Here is a 25,740-nt window from a genome sequence, read left to right on the forward strand (position 1 = left end):
TATTTGATTCAGATTGTTCAAAAACAATGATGGAAGGCAAACGCTACCCTACTGACAGTCCTTAGCCATCGAAATTTTCTGCCTTAAAAGACCTTAGCGGACTTTTCCTGTTTTAATACACCTTAGTTAGCGGACTTTTCCTGTTTTAAAAGACCTTAGTTAGCGGACTTTTCCTGTTTTAAAAGACCTTAGTAAGCGGACTTTTCCTGCTTTAAAAGACTTAGCGGACTTTTCCTGTTTTAAAAGACCTTATTTAGCGGACTTTTCCTGCTTTTAAAGACCTTAGTTAGCGGACTTTTCCTGCTTTAAAAGATCTTAGTTAACGGATTTTTCCTGTTTTAAAAGACCTTAGTTAGCGGACTTTTCCTGCTTTAAAAGATCTTAGTTAACGGACTTTTCCTGTTTTAGAAGACCTTAGTTAGCGGACTTTTCCTGTTTTAAAAGACCTTAGTTAGCGGACTTTTCCTGCTTGGGCAGTCCACAGGAAAATAAAACTGCCTGCTTTAACGATACCAAGGCAGCTGCGGTTCGATGCGTTTTTTACACGACACTGATTGCTTCAACTTTCTTAGAATTTTAACACTTTCTAGGAAAACCAACTGTGACTGCTTTAACAGTCTTTAGGCAGCTGACCGTCGGCTAAAAAGTTTTTCATTAACTTAAAGATTGTTCTAACGTTTCATAGGATTTTTATTTTGACAGCATTATAGTCTTTAGGCGGCTCTATCCGCAAGCTGCTGATGTTGAATTGATTTAACGGGTGAATTTGATTAAAGAAATAATGGAGACAGATTTTATCGTTTTTCTATTATAACATTTGCAAGCAATATAAGCATTACAAAACAAATAGAAATTTTTCATTGACATAAATGTCTATCATTAATTTTCTTAGAAGATATAACTATTATATATTCGGACAGAAAATTCCTATAAATATCTTTATGTACACCTAAGTTTTCATATTCATAAACTTCATGTACACATATGTTATAAAATTTTATTAACCTTATGAAATAAGAAGACAACGAATAGAAATCAAGCTCAATAGTCCATTGAAACAATAAGGATTTGGAGAAGAGCAAACACACATCTCTAAAACATCAGCGCTGGGATCAAGTGCCATGGAGGAGTGAGCATCCCCTGCCGACCGGTCACACCTGCTGTCTGTCCCTTGTACTTGTCAGGCAAACGGAAAACTCCGTAGAAAATTCAGTATGTAAATAATGACCTAACAATTTGTAAGAAAAACGTCAGTCTGCATTCTTCTTAATCATAAATTGTAGTTGCTGGCCAGGTCATTTTATCAACTTTATTATTTGCAAGATGTTGACTTTGAATGAGATTGTTTATATTTTTGTTTCATCGACTTGTTTGTCAATAGTTCGTCTCTTTTCAGAAGTTGAATTATTCGACACACAGGTTGATATTGATGATGCTTGAGTTTCTCATTGAAAATATCTTTCTTGTCTTTTTTCCCTTTTTTATGCAGGGAAGATGCATGTCTTCCAACAGTCTGTTTGGAATGCCACACATAGTTATTGTGTCCCAAATCCATTCTTTTAAAAAAATGAAGGAAAGAAGTCTCTTGGTATGGCTGTCAGTTTGACATTTAGTTATTCTACGTTTATAAATCAACCATATTTAGTTTTATTCGATATATCCTATTTAACTTGAAATAAAAGACACCACAGAGCCTGACATATTTGTTTCATATTTGGAATTTTGACTAGAGAAAGAAATAATATTCATATTGTACGTAGAGCATGCTCTTCCCTATTGAATCAACTTAGAGACCTTAACTCTATAAGCAGGTGATAAGAGTAGTTTGCTACATAAATAATGGAAGTTGACGAAAAATTGAAGTCATCACATTTATCATTAAGCTTTGTTGTTAGGTTACCATTCGTCTTTTTCTAGTAAAATATCCAGATATGAAACAGATGTGTCAGACTCTGAGTACAATTAATTCCATGTATACCTTTATTTTTATAAAGGTAAAAAATAAGTTACATTGTCTTCCATTTACATGAGATTCGCTACAGTTCGTTATCTCCGAATTCCACCATATTTCATGAAACAAAGTATTAACCTAAATATTACCAAAATATATTAAGGAGTTATTGTCCTCATGTGAAAACAAATACAAGTATTTTTAAGTTTAATATAGTAATCTCTTTTTATACGTTAATGAAACATTAAATCTTTCATATAGTGTACGTTTTGATACATGAAAAAGAAGTTGAAGTTATCACGTTTATCATAAAGTTTTCTTATGTTAACATTTACATGTTTTACTAGTAAAATACCCTCACAAGAAGCTGATGACTGTGAAATGCTCTTTTATCTTTCATTTCTAGTCCAGTCGACATATGAATAAAAAAACCTATTGTTAATTGAAAATACGTCGTAGATATATCTAAATGTCGATTTGTAGGCCACATCAGGTGCCCGCTTCTTCTCATGTAGAAGTTTACGAAAAAAAAAATCTTGCTTCATATGCCTCTGCTGGTGGACTGTAAGTCTTCGAGGGTCTCTACAGCGCAGTAGCTAGTACTTGGGTACTAGCTTCAAAATACGGATATATATTTAACAGCTGTGGTAAAATTTATAGACATTTTTTTAACAATTATGGATTATATCCCTCATTCATAGCTCTGATCCTTCGACTTATTTGGCTCCAGTCTTTGTCACCCCTTTTTCAGCTCTTCAAAGTTGTTTTAATTTAAATATTTCGTATTTCCAACGTTTTGGTATGAGCGTCACTGAAGAGACATAATTTGTCAAAATGCGAATCAAAATTGGTACCGTATATGATTCACATGAATACAAAAATAGATATGCTATTAACGATAGGCAATAAGTACTTAAATAGATATAGCTTCAATAGAGCATTACTGTAACTGATAAACGAAAAGAGTATGTTGAGCACCAACTCCCAATACACACCTCTCTGTACACTTGCTCGCAGAAACTAGTCTGTATGATGCCTCAAGTGTATCATTTCTCATATAACACTCCCCATAGAACTCAATGCCAAAATATAATAGCATTCTGTTTTTAGCCTCTAAAGCACACGCTCTGATTGTAGCCCCGATGTCATGCCAGTTAATCTGTGATCTGAGGTTAACATAGTTGTTAAATCCAGTGTTAGTGTTTGGCGCATGGTAGCAGCCTACTGCAACATAGTTAGGCGTATTTGCTTGAATCGTTTGTCCACTGCCTGTTAAAGATATTCACTGTTTTATACCAAGTTAAAGCTGGTTCTTTATCATATTTTCCCACATACATGTAGCTAAAATCTAGTCAATGAAAAGACAGAACACGACTTAAAACTGAAAATATAAATCTCTAAACAAAAGGAACTTTTTGATTAAAAAAAAAAAATAAAATTACAGATTACTAGTACTTTTGGGGAAAAAAAACAGCGTTCTTTTGTAAAGTATAGAAAATATATAGTTTTAGGTACTTCCACAAACAATTTTATGGGTTCAAAGTAGATAATTTTATTTATGCTGAACATAGGTTAAATTAATTATTTAAAATCGCAAAAATGTATAGGTTGCCATAGGTTTTAATATGTCAAACATAATAAATAAATAGATATATATTTTTGCATAAAAATATCATTTTGGGTAAACAGAATTATTAAATGCATGTTAAAATTGGTTCAAATTATACATAATGGTGACACTGAAAATTCCAAAATAAATGTTACTTTATAAATGTGTTTGAATTGTGAATATCAGGGAAATCATTTAACATTGGAAGTACACTGAAAATGAATGAAGATGCATGATGCATGTTTGCCCTTACAAGGTGTTGTACCAAAACGTTTGCTATCGGAACAAAATCGCGTTCAATGTTTCCATTCGAAAATTGTACGGCTGTTAGCTAAAATAAATATGTTGGAGACTCTTGGAACAAGTTGTGAAACCGTAAAAACATGACCCCGAATCAATTAAGTCTCTGAAAAGTCTATGTGCACGGAACAAGTAAGGAATTTCTATAATTGATGCCATATGTATTTTGCAGAATAATCCTCTAATAATTCAGATATAGTAAAATTTCCAAAACCTGTACAAAATCTCAAGTCAATATACTCCCAGTTTTCATGCTTCTTTTTATCATTCATAGGTTAGATTGTTTTTATTTTGGTATGTGAAGATGTGTCAATCTATAATAATTCGTAGAAATGATTAAAAATCTTCAAAAAGTGTATTTTGAAAGATATTTTTGGACAAAACACGATCATCTTAAGTTACGGTTGCTATCAGTCTTGACATGTATTGTACCGGTTATAAACTGAAAATAACGCATCAGCTACTATTTGAAATTTAATTTTTTTCCATCAATGAAGACAGAGAAATTAAACAAAATTATGGCAGCAAAGGCCTAAAATATACATTTTAGATATCCCAAATAGCATTGAAATATAATAATTGACATTTACCAACTTATCTCGATGTTTCGTATTCTGTCAAGTAGAGGAGATATTCGAAAGGCACTCCTACACAAAATCAAAAAGAACGCTTTACGAAAGAACTCGTAAATTAATTTTAAATAACACAAAAAATATTTTTACCATCAATATTTTAAAACCTTTCAAAAGCTAGAGTCTTTGGGGATTTCCAAAGCTAGAGTCATTGGGGATTTTTGTAGTCTATATAAATATAATATCTAGAGAAGTTGAAGAATAACCTTTGACTAATATTTTTACATTTCTTTCTCGAAGCACGTTGGTGCATTGGTTTGCTCTAACTATAGAACATACATTCAAAACATCGGATCTTGAATGGAGAGGGTGTCTGACATCCCCCGCCCCCCGATAAGGAATTTCGGAGTTCTTAAATTTATATAGGTAAGAAAAGACAAGTGCCCTCCCCCATTCCCCGAAAGCAGTTTTTTTTTTAGATAGAAAAGTCTCCACCACCACCCCACCACCCCCTTTTTTCGCTGTCAAATTTCTTGTAAATTGACATAATATATATCTCAAAATTTCTTTTTTTTTTTTTTTTGCTGTTGTTGTTTTTTGAAGTAGGCCTGGAACCACTCCACCTTTGAAAAAAATTCTACATCCGAACATGAAAATAGCTGCCTAATATTCTATATGTATGTAATATGTAAGTAATATACATGTGCATTTAAAGGAAAGACCATTACAATACTGTTAACAGACATACCTGGTATAATCTTTTTCGAAGCAGAAACGGGGGATAATTATGAGAAATTTCACTTTCGTTCTCATTTTCAATATATTTATAATTTTTGGACATTGGGAGTGTTTGACAATTCTGTGCATCAAAAATGTGTTTTTAAAAAATCAATCAAAATGAACAGCAAAAGTCTCTTATCAGAAAAAAGAGGAAGGGGGGGGGGGGGGGCAGACCCCCCTTTTCGTTTTACGAGCTTTACCGGATGTATAGTATATGAATGTCCGATGTACACTATAATGTGGACAATAACGTAAGCTCCTATGTACAATATGTACTTTATTGGTGTCATTATCGACGTCGGACAGCAAAATCTCAAGTGGATTTATTCCGTTCCGACCAACTATTTCAATTCATATTTTTTATCACTTTGACATTGATACTTTGACCTAACCCCTTTTAGGTTATGTTAGTATTTGTCAAGGTGAGCTCCGTAAACATTTGAGAAAAAGAATCTCCCATAATTTGTTGTTGGATATGATTTTTTATCTAACTCATTGTGAGTTTTTATTCCCTCGCCAAGGCTGGGGGATAAAAACTCACTACTCGTCAGCTAAAAAAATGCTACCCAACCACAAAACATGCATGGAAAATCGTACATTTATCATTCTGGCATAGTAACATAGGTGAAATCTAATAAATTCAGTGGTAGGTCACATACTTTAATGGCTTACAGTTTTATTGCATGTGTGCAAGTTACTTAGTAAATGTACAGGGCACATACAAACTCCACTATTTATATCATACATATAGAAATACATGTAGGAATAACTAGTTGTCAGTATAGGATCGAAAGTAATTATTAAAAAAAGAATATGGAAGGAACATTTCATAAATATTTTTCTTAACCAGAATTGCATAATAGATGTAAATTGAGGATGTGATTTAATGAAATTTGAAAATTTAAGCCATTTCCAATAGTAACCAGTGTTGTTGTCTACTAGTAGCCGTAACATAAATTTCTCCAAATAAAGGCGCTCTAGATTTTAAGAAACACATCAAAACGAGGAATGCTATGAAATAACCATTATTATTTACAGATAAACATCGCACTGTCGATTCATTTTTATCAAATATATAAAGAGTTTGACGCAATTGTAATATATTTTTTATGTGCATGTAAGCGTGTCCGAAGCTTTCGACAGTTTTCGTCTTATACATTAGCAATCCTTTAATTCATTAAAAATTGAGAGATAAATAATGTTAGTTTTAAAAGGTATGCTACGTTTCGTAAGGGTAAAATACTTAGCAGTAAAACTTTAATAATTGAATTATTGACCATTTTGTTGAGCCAGCGAAGAAAAGTGCTTACCATTTCGTCCATTTTTTTCCAGTTGCAACCGCACAACTTTCGGATAGCAGTAATGTAGGCGCATTTTTTTCTGATAGCAACCGTTTAGGTATTACACGAGGCCTTGGCACAATTTTTTAAAACATAAAATAATTGATTAACAAAACAAAATGTTTACCGCACATTTTTAATTCTTTTACTAAACAATACTTTTTATTACACCTTTTTAAAATCATTCGTCCAATAAAAGATATATTTCTATTGTGCATGAAATTAAATTAACAACAGATCTTGCAAAAACCTGTGACATAGGTAGAAATACCTTATTTGCTAAAAAAAAAAAAAAAATGGCGTATCTGTCAGAGAGTCGATACAAGGAATTTTATAAGAAATATACTTTTGTGAATATTTTTAAATCTTATCTTACCCTGGAGGCAGGCTGTACAACCATCATTCCACTGACATTGTGTGTCCTGTACACACGTATAGGGCATTTTCTGGTCGCTTCCTCCTTCGTTACAGATCAGATCATACCTACAGCTGTGGTTACTACATCCTCCCATAAATAAAACCTCCTGAAAGAAACAAAAGTAACTCAGTCATATGTTGTATAACATTTTACTAACATCAAACTTCATCCTTTTCAGATAATTTGATAATAAATCGCAAAAATATATTGAATTAAAATACATCACTCCAAATGCTAATGTCGTAAGATCGTATATGACTGCTTGTATCCAGCTGAGTATTAGAAGACACATGACTTTTGAAGTTAAGAATGCAATCTCTCTCTATAGTGTCATAATTGATGGATAGACATTTTCTTTGAGACTTGCATCGCCTGGCACAACAGAGCAAACTGCTTGTGGAAAAACTGAAATACGAAGCATTCATGACAACTTTCCCGGAAAGATTGTTAAAGGACTCCCAATAACACGAACTGTACAATGAAAACAGAAAAAAGAAGAAAAACAGTTTGATTTTGAATCTCCTTTTACAATCCATCACTTACTTCGTTTAAAATTAAGAATGATGTGAACAATTTGTTAATGGTTATTTTCTGTTGTGCAAAAACCGTGGAATGTCAATGAAACAGATGATTTAACATTAAAACTTTTGGCTATCGTAAATTCTTATTGCAATTGATGCTCGTATTGAAATTCTATAAAGATCTATGATAAAGATTCGGTCTGATTTGACAATGCTGCTGCAGAGCCAATCAATGATATATGCATCCATTTACCATGTATATCATTCATTAATATTTACACAACCTCTAACGAATCTAGAAAGCTTTTAGTCAATCTTTGGATTAATTGTCCTCCATTCATTATCTAATTCCAAAGGCAGAGTGCATCTGATGTATCATGTTAGACAATTATTGAAATGTAATTTGAAAACCTACAGAACATTAAGTTACTTAATGGCAGAGAGAGAGAGAGAGAGAGAGAGAGAGAGAGAGAGAGAGAGAGACGGGGCCGTTCGCCCAGTTTTTTGGAGTCGAAAAGTTTATTTGCGCTCCGCCAGGAAAGACCTTCTACAAAGGGAATGAATGTTCAATGTCCGTATTGACAAAGTTAAAAAAACACAATCAAATATTAATATAATGCAAAGAAGTCAATCAGGTCAAGATGTCATTGTTAGTTATTCCATTGATGGAGGTTCGATATTCTAATAAATATTTCTAGTTGAACGGTTTCATATGATTGCATTATTGCATATTATGATTGAGATGAAAAGGAAACGATTTTGTGTGAATTATTTTAGACATAAAAATTAATGTTTCTCTGAAGTACACCTTTTCTTCTTCTAGTCGTTTTCAGACAAATCTTATTCGTTTTAACCCAAAAGTTCACTGGTTCTTATTTGATTTTGGGATTATAATATGGTAAATACTGCTAACAGATTTATGTTGAAATAAACTGTAGAAAAAATATGATATATCAATTGATATGTACATTTCTAGAATATTGAACACGTTCTTTAAATACATACATAACATATATCAATGAGGATTCCATTGTGGAGAGGGCTTATACAGGCAATGCCTGTTGCCCAATCCATTTATGTTTTGTTACATAATAAAATATGTTCAAATCAAATAAGTGAGCAGTCTTTTTTAAAGTAAGCATTTATCAAATTCTAGGAATGTTATACATGTACTGACCTTGTTCGCAAATACAAAAGTGTTTGGCCATATTGAGATTGACACATTCTATAACAGTTGTTAAGACAGCATTTGTATACTTAGTTCGAGTACCAACTATTTCATTTACCTGAGTGTTCACCGTGGTTGCGACCGGTCGACAGGGGATGCTTACTCCTTCAAGGCACCTGATCCAAACTCTAATGCTCCATGTTTTCCCTTTTTCAATTTTCAAGATATGGTTTTGTTAGAATACAATACATGGCTATTAATAAGGCTTTCTGAAACTTCCTTTGGTCAAGAAACTGATAATTCACATTCGAAGATGAAATGGAGACATTTTCTTTAAATATTTTCATCACATTTGGAACTGCTTTTTCAATAAAAATGGACCTCGTAAATTTACTTACCTTGTCATTGGTCATTTGAAAAATTATTTTGTTACATCACATTCTTATTGTGAAAACATGCAAAACATAAAATAAAATATTTTTTTTTTTGATTTTATAAATAAGTAAGTATTCGTCAAGGGGGTTAAAAACCAAACCCATGACGTCATAACTGTTGACCAATTGTTAATTTTGCAAGACTGTAATGCACAACAGTTGCAGCTTGATATTTACGATGCAATAGGTTCATCAATCTCGAGATCTAAGCGAAAGAAATATTTTTTCCCATTTTTAAATGCCTGTTTTTCAGATGATAAGGTCGAATTTTCTCTAGCCAAGCGCAGTGTAGTAACCCTTGAGCTTCCGGTCCAAGGAGAGTCATTCATTCTAATGATACGTTAGAGACTGTTGAGGCGTGATGTGGGTCATGTTTGCATCTGCAACTCTCCATCACCATTATTTTGGGATTTTCCAGCTAGAGCAATGGAAATGCATACTTACGTCATTTTCAGGAAGCCTTGGCATCGCTTACGGAAAAGAAAGGGGAATTTATTTTTCGGAACATTGCTGCATTACTTATGATGAACAGATACAAATCCTTAAAACCCCATATTATTGCCAAATGTTTGTTAAACATACAATTTTTGATTTCTGTTAAGTAGACTCAAACTTAACTTCCGGCAAGGATATGAAAAACATTCAACCGTTAAATTATCAATATTTACAAAGTTGAAGATGTCCTTACTTTTTAGGAACAAAATTATATCTTATATGTAATATTTCCCCCTAAAATAGGATGTTGCGTTTCTTTTGCGTTTCAGTATATATTTTCCTTCGTAAAACTTTGATCCCCCATTGTGGCCCCACCCTACCCTTGGGGGTCATGATTTGAACAAAATTGAATCTACACTATGTAATAAAGGTCTCACGTAAGTTTCAACTTTTACAGCCCAGTTGTTCTTGAGAAGAAGATTTTTAAAAGATAACACCAAATTTTCTTAATTCTTAATTATCTCCCCTTGAAAGAAAGTGTGGCCCTTCATTTGAACAAACTTGAATCCCCTTTACCCAAGGATGCTTTGTGGCAAATTTGGTTAAAATTGGCCCAGTGGTTCTGGAGAAGAAGTCGAAAATGTGAAAAGTTTACAAACGGACAGACAGACAGACAGACAGACGGACAGACGGACGACGGACAAAATGTGATCAGAAAAGCTCACTTGAGCCTTCGGCTCAGGTGAGCTAATAAATAAAGGCGATGTATATATAAATAACATGTGTTGGTTTACATTCTTCTGAGCAACCCAAGATGATATCGCCAATATAACATACTGTCAAAAAGTTAGATCGCTACATTTTCGCATGGAATTTTCATTTTAATACACGTTATCAAAAAAAAAAAAAAAAAAAAAAAAAAAAAAAAAAACCAACAACAACAAACCCGGACATATGTCAGAATTAATTTTTATTTAAAGCGTTTTCCCATTTCATTTGTTTTATGCTCACTCCTCCATGGCACCTGATCCCACCTCTGATGTTTGAGAGGTCCGTGTTTGCTCTGCTCCTATTTTGTATTGTATAATGGACTTTTGAGCTTGAGTAGTGAAAATGAAATGGAAAGAGAATTCATGTAAACAAATAAATGAAATGGGAGTTCAAAAAGGAAGCTTATAAATTTTCAATCGAATGAAAGCAAAATTTCACTGACATGTGTACTCATATTTTAGAAAGATTGAAAAGCGTAATACAGTATAATTACTTGACATTTCAAAGATGTTCAACACTTTTTTAAATCATAAAATCTTTGTACGTGCAGCAATTTAAAAGTTTTTAACTTGATTTACTTTAAAAAATATTTTTCCCATGTATAGATTAGTTCAAATTAATTTTATTGTATTCCAAAACAATTTAATACACCTGTGCTAATCTATGTAAACTACAAACATTCTTATAAGAAAAAAGAAGGAATACCATAAATACTGTTAATGTGCTGGTATATGCGGTAAACTACGGAAGCCGGTTGGTGCCAGGTAGAAAAAATATTTTATCTGGCGGCCGCCACATAAATAACTGGCGGCCGCCAGAAACTTATCTGGCGGCCGCCAGAAAGTTATTTGGCGGCCGCCAGAAATTATGTGGCGGCAGCCAGATAACTTTCTGGCGGGCGCCAAACAAGTTATCTGGCGGCCGCCAAATATTTATCTGGCGGCTGCCAGATAACTTTCTGGCGGCCGCCAGATAAGTTTCTGGTGGCCGCCACATAGGTTTCTGGCGGCCGCCAATTATTTATGTGGCGGCCGCCAGATAAAATATTTTTCTACCTGGCACCTACCGGCTTCCGTAGTAAACATCAAATGACCGAAAATTATTTTGATGACCGTTACAGCGGGTGTAACCGGTCGACAGGGGATGCTTACTACGCAATGGCACCTGACCCCACCTCTGATGTTTTTAGAGGTCTGTGTTTGCTCTGTTTCAAATTTGTATTATTCCAACCGCTCGTTATCTTTCTATTTTATGAATACAAAAATGTCTGCTAAAAACGGGGCGCAAAAAGTACCCTTTGAAATTCCTACTGATTGTTGGAAGAGTTGATTTCCAAAAATAACAAAGATCTTGTCAATAAGAAAATCGAGCATCATTCTATTTAATATCAACTTCGGAGTACTTATGTACAATCACAACAATTCTAAACAAAATAATGTTGCAGATGACCAATGACAAGATATTTATTTACGAGTCCTTGTAAACAATAGTGAATTCACCAAACCAAAACAAATCTCCCTTTATATAACAGTTAACTCACACAAAAAAACACATCTCCTTCCATATACATGTAACAGTGAACTAATATTCTAAAACACATCTCCCTCTAAATCACAGTGAATTAAATATCTTCCTATATACAGTAGCGAACTCTCATACTAAAACACATCTCCCTACATATACAAAAGTGAACTCACACACTAAAACATATCTCCTTTTATACAATAGTGAACTCACACACTAAAACATACACATGTGTATATCCTTCTTTACTATGAGAAATTTGGAACACTCTGAAATTCTCTTTTTCCCGAGAAAGAAGTTCTTCTGGATTTGTACAGAAAGCACCTGTTAACCTGACCAGCTGACCTCGTCCCGCGGTGCTTTGGTGTCTTCAGGTCTTTGTTTGGGTTGATAACGGTTATTTTGAATTTTGTTGTTAATTTCTTTTTCCCGTCAGTGAAGTATTATGTATAAATATCAAACACAGAAGACATGTTCATCTATTTTCTATGGCTTATCCTCGCCAGGATTCAAGAAATTCGTAGTCTTTCTGGGTTAGTAGGATATTGGGACATTGTTTACTTTATTCCATGTATGATTTATATATGTTACTTTGGATATATCATATGAAGGAGTTGGTGCTTCTTTAATCCTTATATGAAAATGGCACATGCAAGTAAATGAGTGTACATTCCAAATCTTATCTGTCAAAGATTTTTTTTACTCTGCCACTTGTGTTGTTTTATGCATAGAGCTGGAAATAATGTAATGAAATTGGGCTTCGGTGATTCGAAGGATAGATTTTTTTCAGACACGTGTGTAAACGTGAGAGAGCGGAGACCTATATGACGTCATACAACCAGGCTTTTCTGTGTCAGGAGAGGTACACCACGAGTTGTGGACACCTGGACTGGAGACGGTGCACGCGCTATAGGTAAGAAAAGGGGTTATAAAAGGTAGGTTTTATACTTTGTTAAGTAACGTTAGAAATGGCGTATACAGGTACCGGTAAAAAATAATAGAGAGGTGCTTTGAAGACGATAACGGAAAGGATACTACAGCAAATCAAAGTTACAAATTATAAAAACGTGATCAATAATGCACAACTGAATTCATGGTAGCATTAATAAGTCTCCTTTACTTTTCTGCATTTGAAAATTTTTACCTTTGATTCTCTGCATGATATCCAAGGCAAAATAATTAAGAATAAAAGTAAACAAGGGTTTCCTTAAGTCAAAAATCTTAAATAAAATCAGCAATACGTACTCGAGAGAAATAAGGAAATAATTCAAATGATCATACAAAACTTTATATACAGAAAAACACCAACACAAAAAAGATGCTAGAAACTATTTTAATTTATGATTCGATGCCATTTCCAGAGTACAGACCTGTTATACTCCACGAGAAAGGTACGCCATTAAGTATCACGTGGTCGAGACATGCTGCCCCGGATGGAGCGATGATGGAACTGGCGCCTGCGCCATCGGTAGGAATAGAAATATGGATACGCTGAAAAAAGTTAATAACAAATCATATTAAAAACACATTTTAGAGCCCTATCATTATGTCAGACTAAGAGGTGTTTGTGATGACTAAAAACTACGTGAATCTGCATTTTCTAAGCCTATGTTTAAAAATTGTTTGGTTGCCCTCTCCCGACCGACTGTCTAAAAATGGCCCGACTCAAAACTTTTTTTAACCTCCAGGAAGCAATTTTTCTATGCATTCAGGAAAATATATTTTGAAAATTCAGCATTGATGGTGAAATTTTCTAGGAAAAAAATTCCACCTACCTACCGACCCATTTTTTTCATCCTGGTCGGGAGAGGGCAAGCAAACATTATTTTAAAGTTGGCCTAATGTGTTGAGCAATAATCAAAATCTTTTTTCACATTACATATTCAATTCCTTTTTAGCAAACTGTGGAGGAGTATGTCAGAACGAGGGGAGGTGCTCCGATGTGGCGGGAACGCCCACATGTGTCTGTCAAGAAGGTTACTATGGTGACAACTGTCAGCATGGTACAGTAATGTAAAAATACTCTGTAGAAATGAAAATTTACGTTTACAACAAGGTGCAATAATGGAAAAACATGCCAGTAATAAATATATACGATAACAATGCACTTAATACACAGTAAATCATATTTTACTGCAGTTTGTCTTAACAAAACCATAGTGAGTAATAGCTCTATCTTGATGTATTTGAATATTTGAACGTCCAAGACACTTCAGTATATAACGATTTTTACAGATAATTCCACCTAGCATTTTTACAATTCTTTAATTACTTCATAGAGAAAAATAACTGGGAGGGATGGCAGACGATCGTGTTGTGTTCGTGTGGAATTCTTGTTGTTGTAACAATAGCCATAGCCGTGTGTGTTTTCCTACGTTTCAAAAAAATGTATGTACTTTATAGTTACTAAGCTACTTGTAATCAGTCAGATCATAAATCAATAACACATTTCAAAAAAAAAAAAAAGTGACCCATTTCATAAAAAAATGAAGTTCGTACGTTTGAGAAGCCCATGATTGAGCATTAATACATAGTAATACTACTTACTAGACCCTTCAGAGTATAAAGTTCTCAATGAACTTTAATTATCCAGAATTATTAATTAGTCTTGGGCATACAGAGAGACAGGGATTATGATATGCATTGTATGGTGTGTAAAAGTAGACACTTGATTTTAATAATATATTGATTTTCAGGTCATGCCCCTAATGCCCAAATAATCGATCTCTTCCAGAAAACGAGAAATCTGTAACTGTGTCCTTTACCTCTCCCTATAGAAGAATTCATTCTCACAGGTAGATTGCCATTCAAATTATTATTATTCTAGGAAGACGAACAAGAGAATCGGTCCCTCTACTGGATCTCGACATCCGGACCCTGGATCGATCACCAGAACAATTCCGTCTTTTACTATTCCTTATGGACTTCCTATACACACTATCAGAGAACAGGGTGTTACATATCCATCTTGTGTGATGCAATCCTCTGCTGATTTTGCCTTTACACATCCATATACCGTCCATCCCTCTGCTCCAATGGAGAGCTCCGATACATGAGTTAGTAGTACTAAGGGATCCCATTGGTCTCTCACAATCATGTTATCTACATGATTCCAAGTGGAATCTAAGTTATCAGTTAAGGCGTATTCATCTAATATCAGAGCTTTTTGTTTAAATCTGTACTTTAATCACATGTATTAAACACATTTTTTTTTACTACATTGTGTTTGTTTGTTTTTTTTTTTTACTTTGAATCAAACAATATGTGTGTGATTCTATTTTATTGAAAGACTGTAGCTTAGGCATCTGAAAAGTTTTTTGTTCCAATTCAATACAACCTATCGCTTATGCAATGTAAAGGTACAAAAGAGCGATTCTTGTCTTTATTATCCTCTTGTAAATAAAGTCAATCTAATTGACGTTCTTTAAACGGGTAATATCTAAATCTATCTAACAGACGTTCTTTCAATGGGTAGAATTATATTAAAGTTAATCTAACACACGTTCTTTAAATAGGTAATATAAAATTTAAAGCGACAGTACGGCTGCAAAACGTGTGCTTTTTCATTCAAATTTATCCAATATATCATTAAGAAATAAGGTATAAAGTTGATGTAAGCAGTATGAGAAACAGAAATATTCTTTCCTCATACAAAATTAACGTAATTAGAATCTGCCGGAAAATCAAGGGTCGTACGAACTGGAGCAATCTTAGATCTGTTTATTTGTACCACGTGAATTCTAAAACGGCACGTGCCTACACTGTAGAGTTTACAATTATAATGAATATGAGGTAAAAGCAATTTTCAAAAGCAAATTATCATAACTTTCTGATAAAATAATCTAAAATAATAATCGTAAAGATTTTAGTCTGCTTTCAGGCGAATTTAACAGAATTAAAAGTACAAATGTTGACGTTTTGTGTATTGGGGTCCGAGAAAGGAAAAACCACCGAATCATACGTTATCGCGGCAAATGTCAAACAAAATATTTTTCTGCACAGTTAATAAAATTAGCACTTCAAATGGCAACGATGTTTATAAGTCATAGGTGTATTATTATGTTGAGTTTACACTAATTTATTTTTCTTTGAAAGCGATGGAAAAATTAGAAATGATAACAAGTATCAACAAACCTGTCGAGTAGAACCTTCGCGAGCCCTGCGTGAGAGTCGCCGACTTCCTTATCCAACGATTATATCAATCCCCAAACTTAATTTTAGTCAGGAAAGTTGCTTTTTCAGTTCTATTTTCAGTTTCTTTTTCTTTTTGGTCGACTTTGTCAATGTAGCAGGCCTACCGGGATTCCCTCTCTAACCATGCTGTTTTGTTTATGAAAACTACGCATGCGTGCATAGCATGGAATGTGGAACCCCGAACACGTTGCGATGTAAATATTTATGTCCCATAAATAACTATTAATTCTAATGAATTAACCAAAATTATTTAATTGTGAAAAATGTAATTTTCTGAAAGTTTATACATTTATGAGTAGTAAAAAAATTTCAAATCTTGTAGGAAAATTTTATGAAGTCAGTTTTTTGATGAGATGCGCCGTACTGTCACTTTAAGTCTACCTAACACACGTTCTTTCATTGGGTAGAACAATATTAAAGCTAATCTAATTGATGTTCTTTAAATGCATGGGTAATACAACATTTAAATCAATCTAACAGACATCTTTAATGGGTAATACAATATCTAATTCAATCTAATGCATATTCTTCAATTAGGTAATACAATATCTAACTCAATCTAACACACGTCAAGGTAATGCATTACAATATTTAAGTCAATCTAACACACGTCAGGGTAATACATTACAATATTCAAGTCAATCTTACACAGGTCAAGGTAATACATTACAATATTCAAGTCAATCTAACACAGGTCAAGATAATACATTACAATATTCAAGCCAATCTAACACAGTTCAGGGTAATACATTACAATATTCAAGTCAATCTAACACAGGTCAGGGTAATACATTACAACATCAAAGAACATATATAATTCCTGTTCTTCTGTCATTCTTTTTGCTTTGGTGTTTTAAGAAAGTTTGATTTAATTGTTCTGTTTATTCCATTCAAGTTTTCAATAAAACTGTCCAGAAAATACTTCAGGACAAGTATCTCAACCTTTTATCAGCATTATTCCAGTTATCGAACTTTCATCTTACGTTTGAAATATGTCGGAATGGCCTGGACGTGTTTGTGTCGGACACGTGTACTTACTGTCGGAATGTCCAGGACGTGTATTGGTTTGTGCCGGACACGTATACTTAATGTCGGAATGTCCTGGACGTGTATTGGTTTGCGCCGGACACGTGTACTTACTATTGGAATGTCCAGGACGTGTATTAGTTCGTGCCGGACACGTGTGCTTCCTGTCGGAATGTCCTGGACGTGTATTAGGTTGTGCCGGACACGTGTACTTACTGTCATATTGTAATTTTTGAATTTACCGGGTGGTAGTAAATACAAAAATTACAATATGACAAGTTGTCATATTGCAATTTTTGTATTTACTACCACCCGGTAAATTCAAAAATTACAATATGACATTACTGTTGGAATGTCCAGGACGTGTATTAGGTTGTGCCGGACACGTGCGCTTACTGTCGGAATGTCCGTATTAGCTTGTGCCGGACACGTGCGCCGTATGCCTAGCGGTCGGCTGTCACGAGGCAGTCACGTTCTTTAATTATTACCTAGGAAACCCTAAGCATTCGCTCAACAGTCAACCGAGATTTTGTCAGACGACACCCGATTAAATTTCTAAACATCTCCAAATACTTAAAGATCCATTCATATACTGAATTATTAAATATTTATGTCAACAAACCTTCTGGGAATAAATGTTAAAGACAAACATGTGCCCGTTCTGTTGTAATAAATTGAAAATTACGGAGAGAGGAAAAGGGGTTGGGTTATGAATTCTGTGTTGTGTGTCAAAATTATTTAACAAAAATGTATATTTATCATGAACTTCTGACATTCGTTTATAGCGGTTGAACTTTAATCATTAAATCCACTGATTATACATATAGCAACAAAAAAGTTTCAAAAATATAAACTCCAACTTATAGATTTTCTGCGCCTACTATGCAGAGATTACTTAAGAGAGATTGACAACACAGGTTTAGTATTTCACACTTTGCACATTTCTTCATTATTATGAATTTTAATTTCTATTTACCGTGATGTATTTACACACAAACTAGCGTTTCTCCGGTAGCGGCGTGTGATTGGTTGACACGAGGACAGCTGCACGCGCGCCTCTTTGATGTGAGGACACCAGCAGGTGCTCTCTGGGGCTGCATGTACAGGTGATCTAGATTACCGTGTTGTAATGCCGGTCCGGCATTACGTTCCCCAATCACCTGCTCCTCTTGTCTGCTGATTTCTCAAAATACGGAGGTTTTAATGTTTTTCGTTTTTTAATTCTCTCATTTTCCTGTGAAAAACTGAGTCAGCACATTCATCAAAGAATGACTTTATTCAAGCAGGTAAGTATAATACTTGCTTAAATTGCTTCATTGATTTATTTTACGTGAAACATTCAACTTTTTTGTCAAATTCTTAAAACATCCACTCCCTTTGTCGGTTCTTGGTTTTACAATTGTTTTTAAGTACTGATGCATCTGTTAAAGATGTACTTGTTCTCTGTAATGATGTTTCAATTGTCACAATAAAGAACTACATATATAGATGCTTTTAAAGTCGCCAAAATAATGACTGATAAAAACAATTTCCAAGGATCTTAACAAATTGATAGATTTTTATTTAAAATTCCATACATGTGACCTACACTTCAAATAATCGGTAAAAGATTTAATATGAAATTCTCAATTTTAAGCGGTGAAAGGTATGGCTTTCATTTAATTAAATTAATTTGAAGAAAATAACAAAATCTTCAATATTTGTTTAAAATAAAAAATATTAGACATGAAAAAATTTAAAACATAAATAAAATCAAAAGATATGGTGTGTTATAGAACTTAAAATTCACCATATGTGCTCTCATCACCCGTGAAGGCCCAGCTTTTGTTTAACCAAATACTTCAAGCGCCGCACGCGACAGATGGTGGCGAACGCGCGTCCTGCATCAAAGACCTTCATTTCATTGGCTCACGCGCACTCCTACATTTTTATTTCAAAATCTTTCATTTTTTCCTATATTTGAATGTTTTTTAAGGGAGTCTCTAGTTGAATATGGATGTGAATTTTCTATGGAGAGGGGTAAATCATTGTGTTATCATTTAACAGTGTTTTGAATGGCAGTTTGTATTTGAACATTTAGAATTGTTGGTCTCGAGAAAATGCCTTCAGACTCGCCTTTGTATGACTTAAAACCTCGACAGTAAAGCCGCTAATATAGTACCTTAGTATAAAATGAAATTCTTTTCAGTACTTTTTCTAATTAGTAATATGGAAGCGATTTCCCATGATCAGAACTGATTTATTTGGTAAACCGAAATCTTAATATCTAAATTCTATCATGGAATTATTTTGTATTTCAGAGTTCACTGTATGATGATCAGCTACACGGACAAAGTAATGTAAACACAGAAGACGGGGGCTGTGGTAAGGTTTTATAAAGTTTAGAACCACGCACGTACATCATTACGTTATATGTACGTCTCTTTGTCATTTTGTTAAAGAACAAACATTACAAAGGTTCATTGCCTTTAAGGGGGTGAGGGTGGGGTGGGGGGTAAGAACACTTAATATATTTCAAAATATTTATACCGGTATATCAAAGTCTTTAAAAACATTTACTTTCCACTCCAGAAGTCAAGGCTTTGAGAAATCTTAAGACAAATTCCATTGGATATATTTTTAAATGGCTTTGCTTCATGGACTTCTAGTAAATTACCAGCTGTTAAGTATTCATGAACTCTGTTTGAATATCTAAACGGTTTTAGAAGTGAGGAGGGGGCCCAACTTCCCCCAAAAATCTGACAAGCAAAAAAAAAAAAAAAAAACAAAAAAAAAACTTAACTAACCAAAGTGTGAAGGGGGGGGGGTGTCCCAAAATAATCTGAGCAAAAGAAAACCCTATTTGACTGTCCAAATCCTGGAATTCACCAGTGCTTGCCCTTACAGCAACAAAAAAAGAGGGGGGCATCTAAAGGAAAATTTACTATAGCAAAATACTATACTCAAAATAAGTGGGGGACGTCCCCCCTGCCCCCGTTCTACGGGCCTGCGGAAGCTCAATGTTATGCCCCCTCCCCCGGCCTTTTCCCTCCATATGAGTACAGACCTCAATGACTAGACCCCCCCCCCCCCCTTAATAGCTTCATGCAACATAATTCATGTTAAATCTAGATAAAGAACGTAAAAAATTTTACGAGACCAATATGGTTAGTGGTCACATTCTACGTCTAGTTCGATCAAATTCTCTCTAACGTTCGGGCATATATCCTTTTTGTTCACATTCGTTTTGTATTTTTATAAATCCTGATTTTAAAAATCTTTAGACTTAATATCAGAAAATGATAAAAGCCCTCTTTTCCCGTAGAAAGACGTGCATCCTCAGAGAAAATTAAATAAGATATATTTTAAGCGGTCGTGCCTCGGCCAAAATATTTTCGCGACAGCTGCATGACTTTCTCCGTATAATGCATTATAATTTTTTTAACCAGATTATAAAGAAAATAAGTTGAGGATATCCGTACGTACCACATTAATCTGTAATAAAAGCATATGGCCCCTCATGTCAGTTACCCAAGTGAAGAAGACATAAATAAAAGGAACCTTTGAAATACATTAAAATTCTAAGATGGAAAATTAAATACATTTCTTATCAATCTGAGTCAGTTTGACAGAAGCTTGAATGGTTCTGTCAGATTCCCGGTTACAATAACATACTCACTGTCTTACACAATATTGACAGGCCGAGTGTTAAGGTTTGTCGATAATCAATCGTGGGGTTGCGTGGTGGCAGGACATGTCAGTGTTCTAGGGTGATAATGTTTTCCTCATTCTTACGATAAAGGGACCATTATCACACTGTACCGAGAACTAATCTCGTGTTTGGTCCTGCCATCACCTCTGTAACTATTTGGCACCGAGTAAAGGTATTCCAACTTTTCTAACATTCAGATTGTTCTCAATAAGGCCCAAAGTTTCACAGAAAAAAAAGTGTACGATACTTCTTAAAAATCCGGAAAATACGCAGCGGTGGTCCAAGCACGAAGCTACGTACCTCCTTTAATTTTCGGAGTAATTAAATTCATACAAGTAAAGTAGCTAAAAAGTGACTTTTGTACCCCCTCTCCCATTGCATATGGACACAGACCCCTCGTAAGTTGAAGGAAATTCCAGCGTTTTCATCTTCACAACGTCAAGGTTTTGTGATTTTACACTATATGTATACCCACACAGCACGAAATCAAAAACCTTTGATATTGTGCCTTGAAAATGGGGCTTTAATTAAGGACATATGCAATGTAGTTTGAACTTTATTGTCTTTTCCCCTGGAGTTGAAGAGTTCCAATACTTAAAGGAATTCTGTGCTACGTTTTAATGTCTATATATGCTGTTGTACACTTCTTCTAAAACAAATTTGGATAAACAAAACATCTAGAATATATGTTTAGTAATTTTTGAATATTTTTCTTTGAAGAATACAAGAATTTTCATCAATTGATATCTTTTCAAAACCTCTGGTAATGCATGCTGATTTTTTGTCTATGAACATCTGATGGCACTATTATCTTAAATTAAGAATATCTTGAAAAATTATCAGTAGGTAAGGTACGTTGCGTATGTCCTTAAATAAGAAATATTCATTTTCCATAGTACATCTCTCTCTCTCTCTCTCCAGTATTCCTGGGTTCCTTTATGCACACATTATTTTTCTTTGGGCAGGTGCCCCACATCCACCTGAATTTTTGCCTTAAAGAAAATTAATGATGGATTGCATGATGAATGTAAATCACAAAATCTTACTTAAAAGTTTTTAAGTCTTATAAATTCTGTATTTAGGGATTTCCTATACTGGTAATGCATGCTGAAAATTTCCTCTTCCTACACTTACCTATTAATGACTCAAATAAAAATTATTTCCTAAATTTGGATACTTTGATATAAGTGAAATTTTAGCATTTCTTTGTGAATAAAAACATTTAAATTAACGTGTGAAATTTGGCAGTGAGTTTCACAAGCTGTCGGCTTTATGTACACAAAAGTAAAACAGACAATGGATCCGGTAAATTTATACCTGGGGTGAGCGGCCGTTTAAACTTTTGTCATTCACCATATGTCGTATCGGGACAAACACTGGCGCGTGGGTCGAGTTCCCGGTCTACACTTACCTATATGCTTTTTACCTGTACTTTGTTTGCATACATGTGTGACCAGATAGTGCGCTAGACCGATCACGACTCCGTGACCCCGCCCCTTAAACATTCCGACACATGTGGCGCGATTCACACATGGCCATACAATGGGACAAATTTATTGTGTGGGACCTAGGAACATCTGTCCTGTAGGGTGAGATAGTCACACGGACGAGTTCAGACTCCCAGCTATGAGGCAGTTATAGACACAAACTGTAAGGAGTAACAGTGTATATATCAGTGACAATTTCAGTACAATGAGGGGGACTCAGTGTTTATACATGTATCTAACAGGTTTGTATTCCTTAATCGGTCTTTACTTCTTGTCATTTGATATTTTCTATTCAATTTTAATTTCAGGAAAAACAACGTTAAATACTATAACTGTAAAAGATAAGACAAAAACACGTGTAGTTATCTGGTTAAAGGTGTATTGATAATTATTACACACTGTTATATGAAGAGGTGTGTGAGGCGGTATTTTGTACATACAGTGACGAACTTTGATAATAACAGCACAAAGTTCGTATCTCCTCAGAAAGTATAAATTCATCTTTAACCATTAATTTTTAATACAATGGATTTTATTTACTGATATAATATTTGACTTTTGATAATCCCAAAGAATTAAAAATACAAGCTCGCTAGAGTGACATTTTAATAAAATATTTACCGTCAAGCGAACTTTTTGCAAATGGGTAATCGACTTTAATTATTGAAAGTACATCACTTTCTAATTTAAGCATTATAAGACAGCCCTCTACCCCCCCCCCCTCTTCCCAACCCCCACCTTGAATCAATCACTGATGATCTACAGAATCGCGCTCTCTGAATTTGATGATGTAAGTGCATTCCATCATTCGGTGAAGAATTCAGCATGACATTTCCTAGTCAAACTACAGATGATCCATAATTATTTTTTGCTACTAATAACACCCCAATAATAAATAAATAAATAAATAAATAAATAAATAAATAAATAAATATATATATATATATATATATATATATATATATATATATATATATATATATATATATATATATATATATATATATATATATATATATATATATATATATATATATATTAATAAACAAACAACATGTTCTCATCAGTATTTTGAATCCGCCATTGCAATAATTGATTAATGGGAAAATATTCAAATGTTTTTTTGGTAATCATGGAGATGTATTGATTTTTGTGAATCTATGCAGCTTTTCAATCGTAAGTGAAATTTTAGCCGCTTTGGAGAGGTCCACCATTAGCTAGGTAGTATTCGAATGTAAAAGTTATATATTAATTATTTATGTCTCTGATTGCAGTGGATTTAATTTGTACTGTTAATCAGCTTATAACTTTATGGATTTTTGTACTTTTTATTTTCATTGTCAGGGAAATACATGTATATACTAACTTAATATATTCCCTGCGATTATATCATGTAAATACCAGGCTCACCGTATTATCTTTTATTAATTTTCAATCTAAAGTTGAAAATGATTACATGACAAATTATAATTGGTCATGTAATCATTTCAACTTTAGATTGAAAATTGATAAAAGACAATATGTACATTTTCTACCACCATGTACTGTACTACCTATAGAGAAGTACACATGCAACTGAACAGTGGTGATCTTGAGTAACATACGATCTGGTCTATTGTAGGTGAAGATTTTCATAGCAGCCCTTCTCTGATGTCTGGACACACAGCACAACATCCAGCCATGATAGGATTATCTCCCTTACAACAAGCGGAAGTCGTTCTAACAGGGTACAGAGACTGCGCGGCGGAAGCTCTACGATATCTTGTGGAGGTTGAGCGTTTTGCCGAGGATGACCCCATAGTTGTAGGACTTCAGAAACATTTATACGAGCAGCAACGTGCACTCAATGTACAAAGAATTTTGTCAAACTTAGAAAATAATCCGGACTACCTCTCAGGGGAAGATAATTTTGATCCCGATGATTCGGGTATTGAGGACCAAAATTTAGGCCTGGATTACAATCACGTGGGTGTTGAGGAGCAGGGCCAAAGTGAGACTTGGTTAGACTCTCAACAGAGTGATATAAATCATGTGATAACACCGGAAGTTGATCGTGACGCAATTGTCTCGCTTGCGGAGGAAATTCTGTCTCTCATTGAACTAGAGCAATCGCCAACCATTGGAGAAGAGGAAATGGATGATGAAGGGGATGAGGAAATGTCGGACATCAGTCATTGATTGTGTGGTTTTTATAAAAGTGTTATGATGTGTACCATTTTCTTATTCAGAATCAGTAAATAGACATAAATGTTGTGCCAGTCATATAGAATGATGTTCAACAATTTGCTGAAATTATTCATTTATATTAAGCGTAAATTTATTCAAATATTTTGTCAGCGTTTAACTGTTTAAGTTAAAGCTGTACTTTGAGGTATGATTTCAATAAGGTAATAATGTTTTTTTTTGTTCGTTTTTTTTAATGTGGTACATATTCATGGCAATCTTCTCTGCCCTTGGTTATAACTTAATTATTTAAGTTGGACGATAGAAAACCACAATAAAACGCATGCTCTCATCAAATGCTGTGTGACTGCAGTATTAAATTTCTAGATCTATACGAATTGGATACCCACCGTACTTTGGGTTACTTTCAAGTAAATGATATTCTACAGTTTTTTACAGATTTTGTATTTTTTATGCTTAATTTTCTATACATTGTGTTCAATATTTTATATTTGCTTTATGTGTTCAGGTGTTTTATATAATACTATGTATATTTGTAAACGCCGCATCATGTTTATTATATTTTATTTGATATTTAAATTTTTCAGTTGTTTTTTGAAAAAATATTTTCTTTTTACTATTTATATATAAAAATTCCTATAAAACTCGTGTGTCTTTTTAACAAATCAGGTCAAGAGAGATAACTCTTAATTACTTTCAAAGCAGGACCTTTTGACCAAAAAGGATGCATTGCAGTCGGGGATTAGAGTCCGGAATCTATGGAATTTTCAGAGATGTTAACTTTACATAGTAACCCCCCCCCCTCCGTTTCAGGAAAAGTGGATCAATTAATTACATACTTTAGGGAATTCAAAGTAAATGTTATGTACTGTTTAAATACTTCCTTGATGTAGCGTACACGTAATTACGTTGTCAAGTCTACATCTATGTTTTTTTTCAAGTGAATGATGATTTGACGACATTCACTGTACATTATGCAGTTACTTCTAATGGAGGAAAATACAACTTTTGGTTTCAAAGAAAGAAATAAGAACATGTTAAAAGCTAACATATTGTAGATCTATCTTAAGGACATACGCAACGTACCTTACCTACTGATAAGTTTTTGAGATATTCTTAATTTAAGATTATAGTGCCATCAGATGTTCGTAGACAAAAAATCAGCAAACATTACCAGGGGTATTGAAAAGATATCAATTGATGAAAATTCTTGTATAATTCAAAGAAAAACATACAAAAATTACTAAAAATATATTCTAGATGTTTTCTTTATCCAAACTTGTTTTAGAAGAAGTGTACATTAGCATATATAGACATTAAAATGAAGCACACAGT

General features: G+C 33.9%; 3 protein-coding genes across 4 annotated transcripts; 2 read left to right on the top strand and 1 right to left on the bottom strand.

Moving 5' to 3' along the window:
• Positions 1-2,891: 2,891 nt before the first annotated feature.
• LOC133176329 (uncharacterized) lies at positions 2,892-9,542 on the bottom strand. Its single transcript, XM_061311455.1, has 4 exons — positions 9,538-9,542; positions 7,192-7,441; positions 6,929-7,076; positions 2,892-3,220 (listed from the first exon to the last, which is right to left on the bottom strand). The coding sequence occupies exons 1-4, from the start codon at positions 9,540-9,542 to the stop codon at positions 2,892-2,894; spliced, it is 732 nt and encodes a 243-aa protein (XP_061167439.1).
• Positions 9,543-11,030: 1,488 nt separating this feature from the next.
• Positions 11,031-14,879, top strand: LOC133176330 (EGF-like and EMI domain-containing protein 1). Its single transcript, XM_061311456.1, has 6 exons — positions 11,031-11,035; positions 12,614-12,736; positions 13,185-13,291; positions 13,722-13,826; positions 14,103-14,211; positions 14,651-14,879. The coding sequence occupies exons 1-6, from the start codon at positions 11,031-11,033 to the stop codon at positions 14,877-14,879; spliced, it is 678 nt and encodes a 225-aa protein (XP_061167440.1).
• Positions 14,880-18,035: 3,156 nt separating this feature from the next.
• On the top strand, positions 18,036-24,786 carry LOC133176310 (uncharacterized). 2 transcript variants are annotated; one of them, XM_061311441.1, is made up of 3 exons: positions 18,036-18,329; positions 19,344-19,407; positions 23,843-24,786. In XM_061311441.1, the coding sequence occupies exons 1-3, from the start codon at positions 18,312-18,314 to the stop codon at positions 24,397-24,399; spliced, it is 639 nt and encodes a 212-aa protein (XP_061167425.1). In that variant the 5' UTR covers positions 18,036-18,311; the 3' UTR covers positions 24,400-24,786. The 2 variants fall into 2 exon arrangements, with proteins under 2 accessions (XP_061167425.1, XP_061167426.1); XM_061311442.1 differs by lacking the exons at positions 18,036-18,329; positions 19,344-19,407 and adding an exon at positions 22,189-22,463.
• The last annotated feature ends 954 nt before the right edge of the window (positions 24,787-25,740 follow it).

Source organism: Saccostrea echinata, unplaced genomic scaffold (genome assembly GCF_033153115.1).
Source record: "Saccostrea echinata isolate AGI-Se365-2 ecotype Australia unplaced genomic scaffold, CSIRO_AGI_Sech_v1 ptg000073l, whole genome shotgun sequence".
NCBI classification, from domain to species: Eukaryota; Metazoa; Mollusca; class Bivalvia; order Ostreida; family Ostreidae; genus Saccostrea; species Saccostrea echinata.

What these genes read in the sequence shown, in the direction of transcription:
- LOC133176330 (XM_061311456.1), top strand. An exon ending in AACTGGCGCCTGCGCCATCG is followed by an intron (nt 13,292 to 13,721) that starts GTAGGAATAGAA and finishes ATTCCTTTTTAG; the next exon opens with CAAACTGTGGAGGAGTATGT. An exon ending in TTCCTACGTTTCAAAAAAAT is followed by an intron (nt 14,212 to 14,650) that starts GTATGTACTTTA and finishes TTATTATTCTAG; the next exon opens with GAAGACGAACAAGAGAATCG.
- LOC133176310 (XM_061311441.1), top strand. An exon ending in CACAGAAGACGGGGGCTGTG is followed by an intron (nt 19,408 to 23,842) that starts GTAAGGTTTTAT and finishes GGTCTATTGTAG; the next exon opens with GTGAAGATTTTCATAGCAGC.
- LOC133176329 (XM_061311455.1), bottom strand. An exon ending in ACATTAGCATTTGGAGTGAT is followed by an intron (nt 7,077 to 7,191) that starts GTATTTTAATTC and finishes TGTTTCTTTCAG; the next exon opens with GAGGTTTTATTTATGGGAGG. An exon ending in TTGTACAGCCTGCCTCCAGG is followed by an intron (nt 3,221 to 6,928) that starts GTAAGATAAGAT and finishes TATCTTTAACAG; the next exon opens with GCAGTGGACAAACGATTCAA.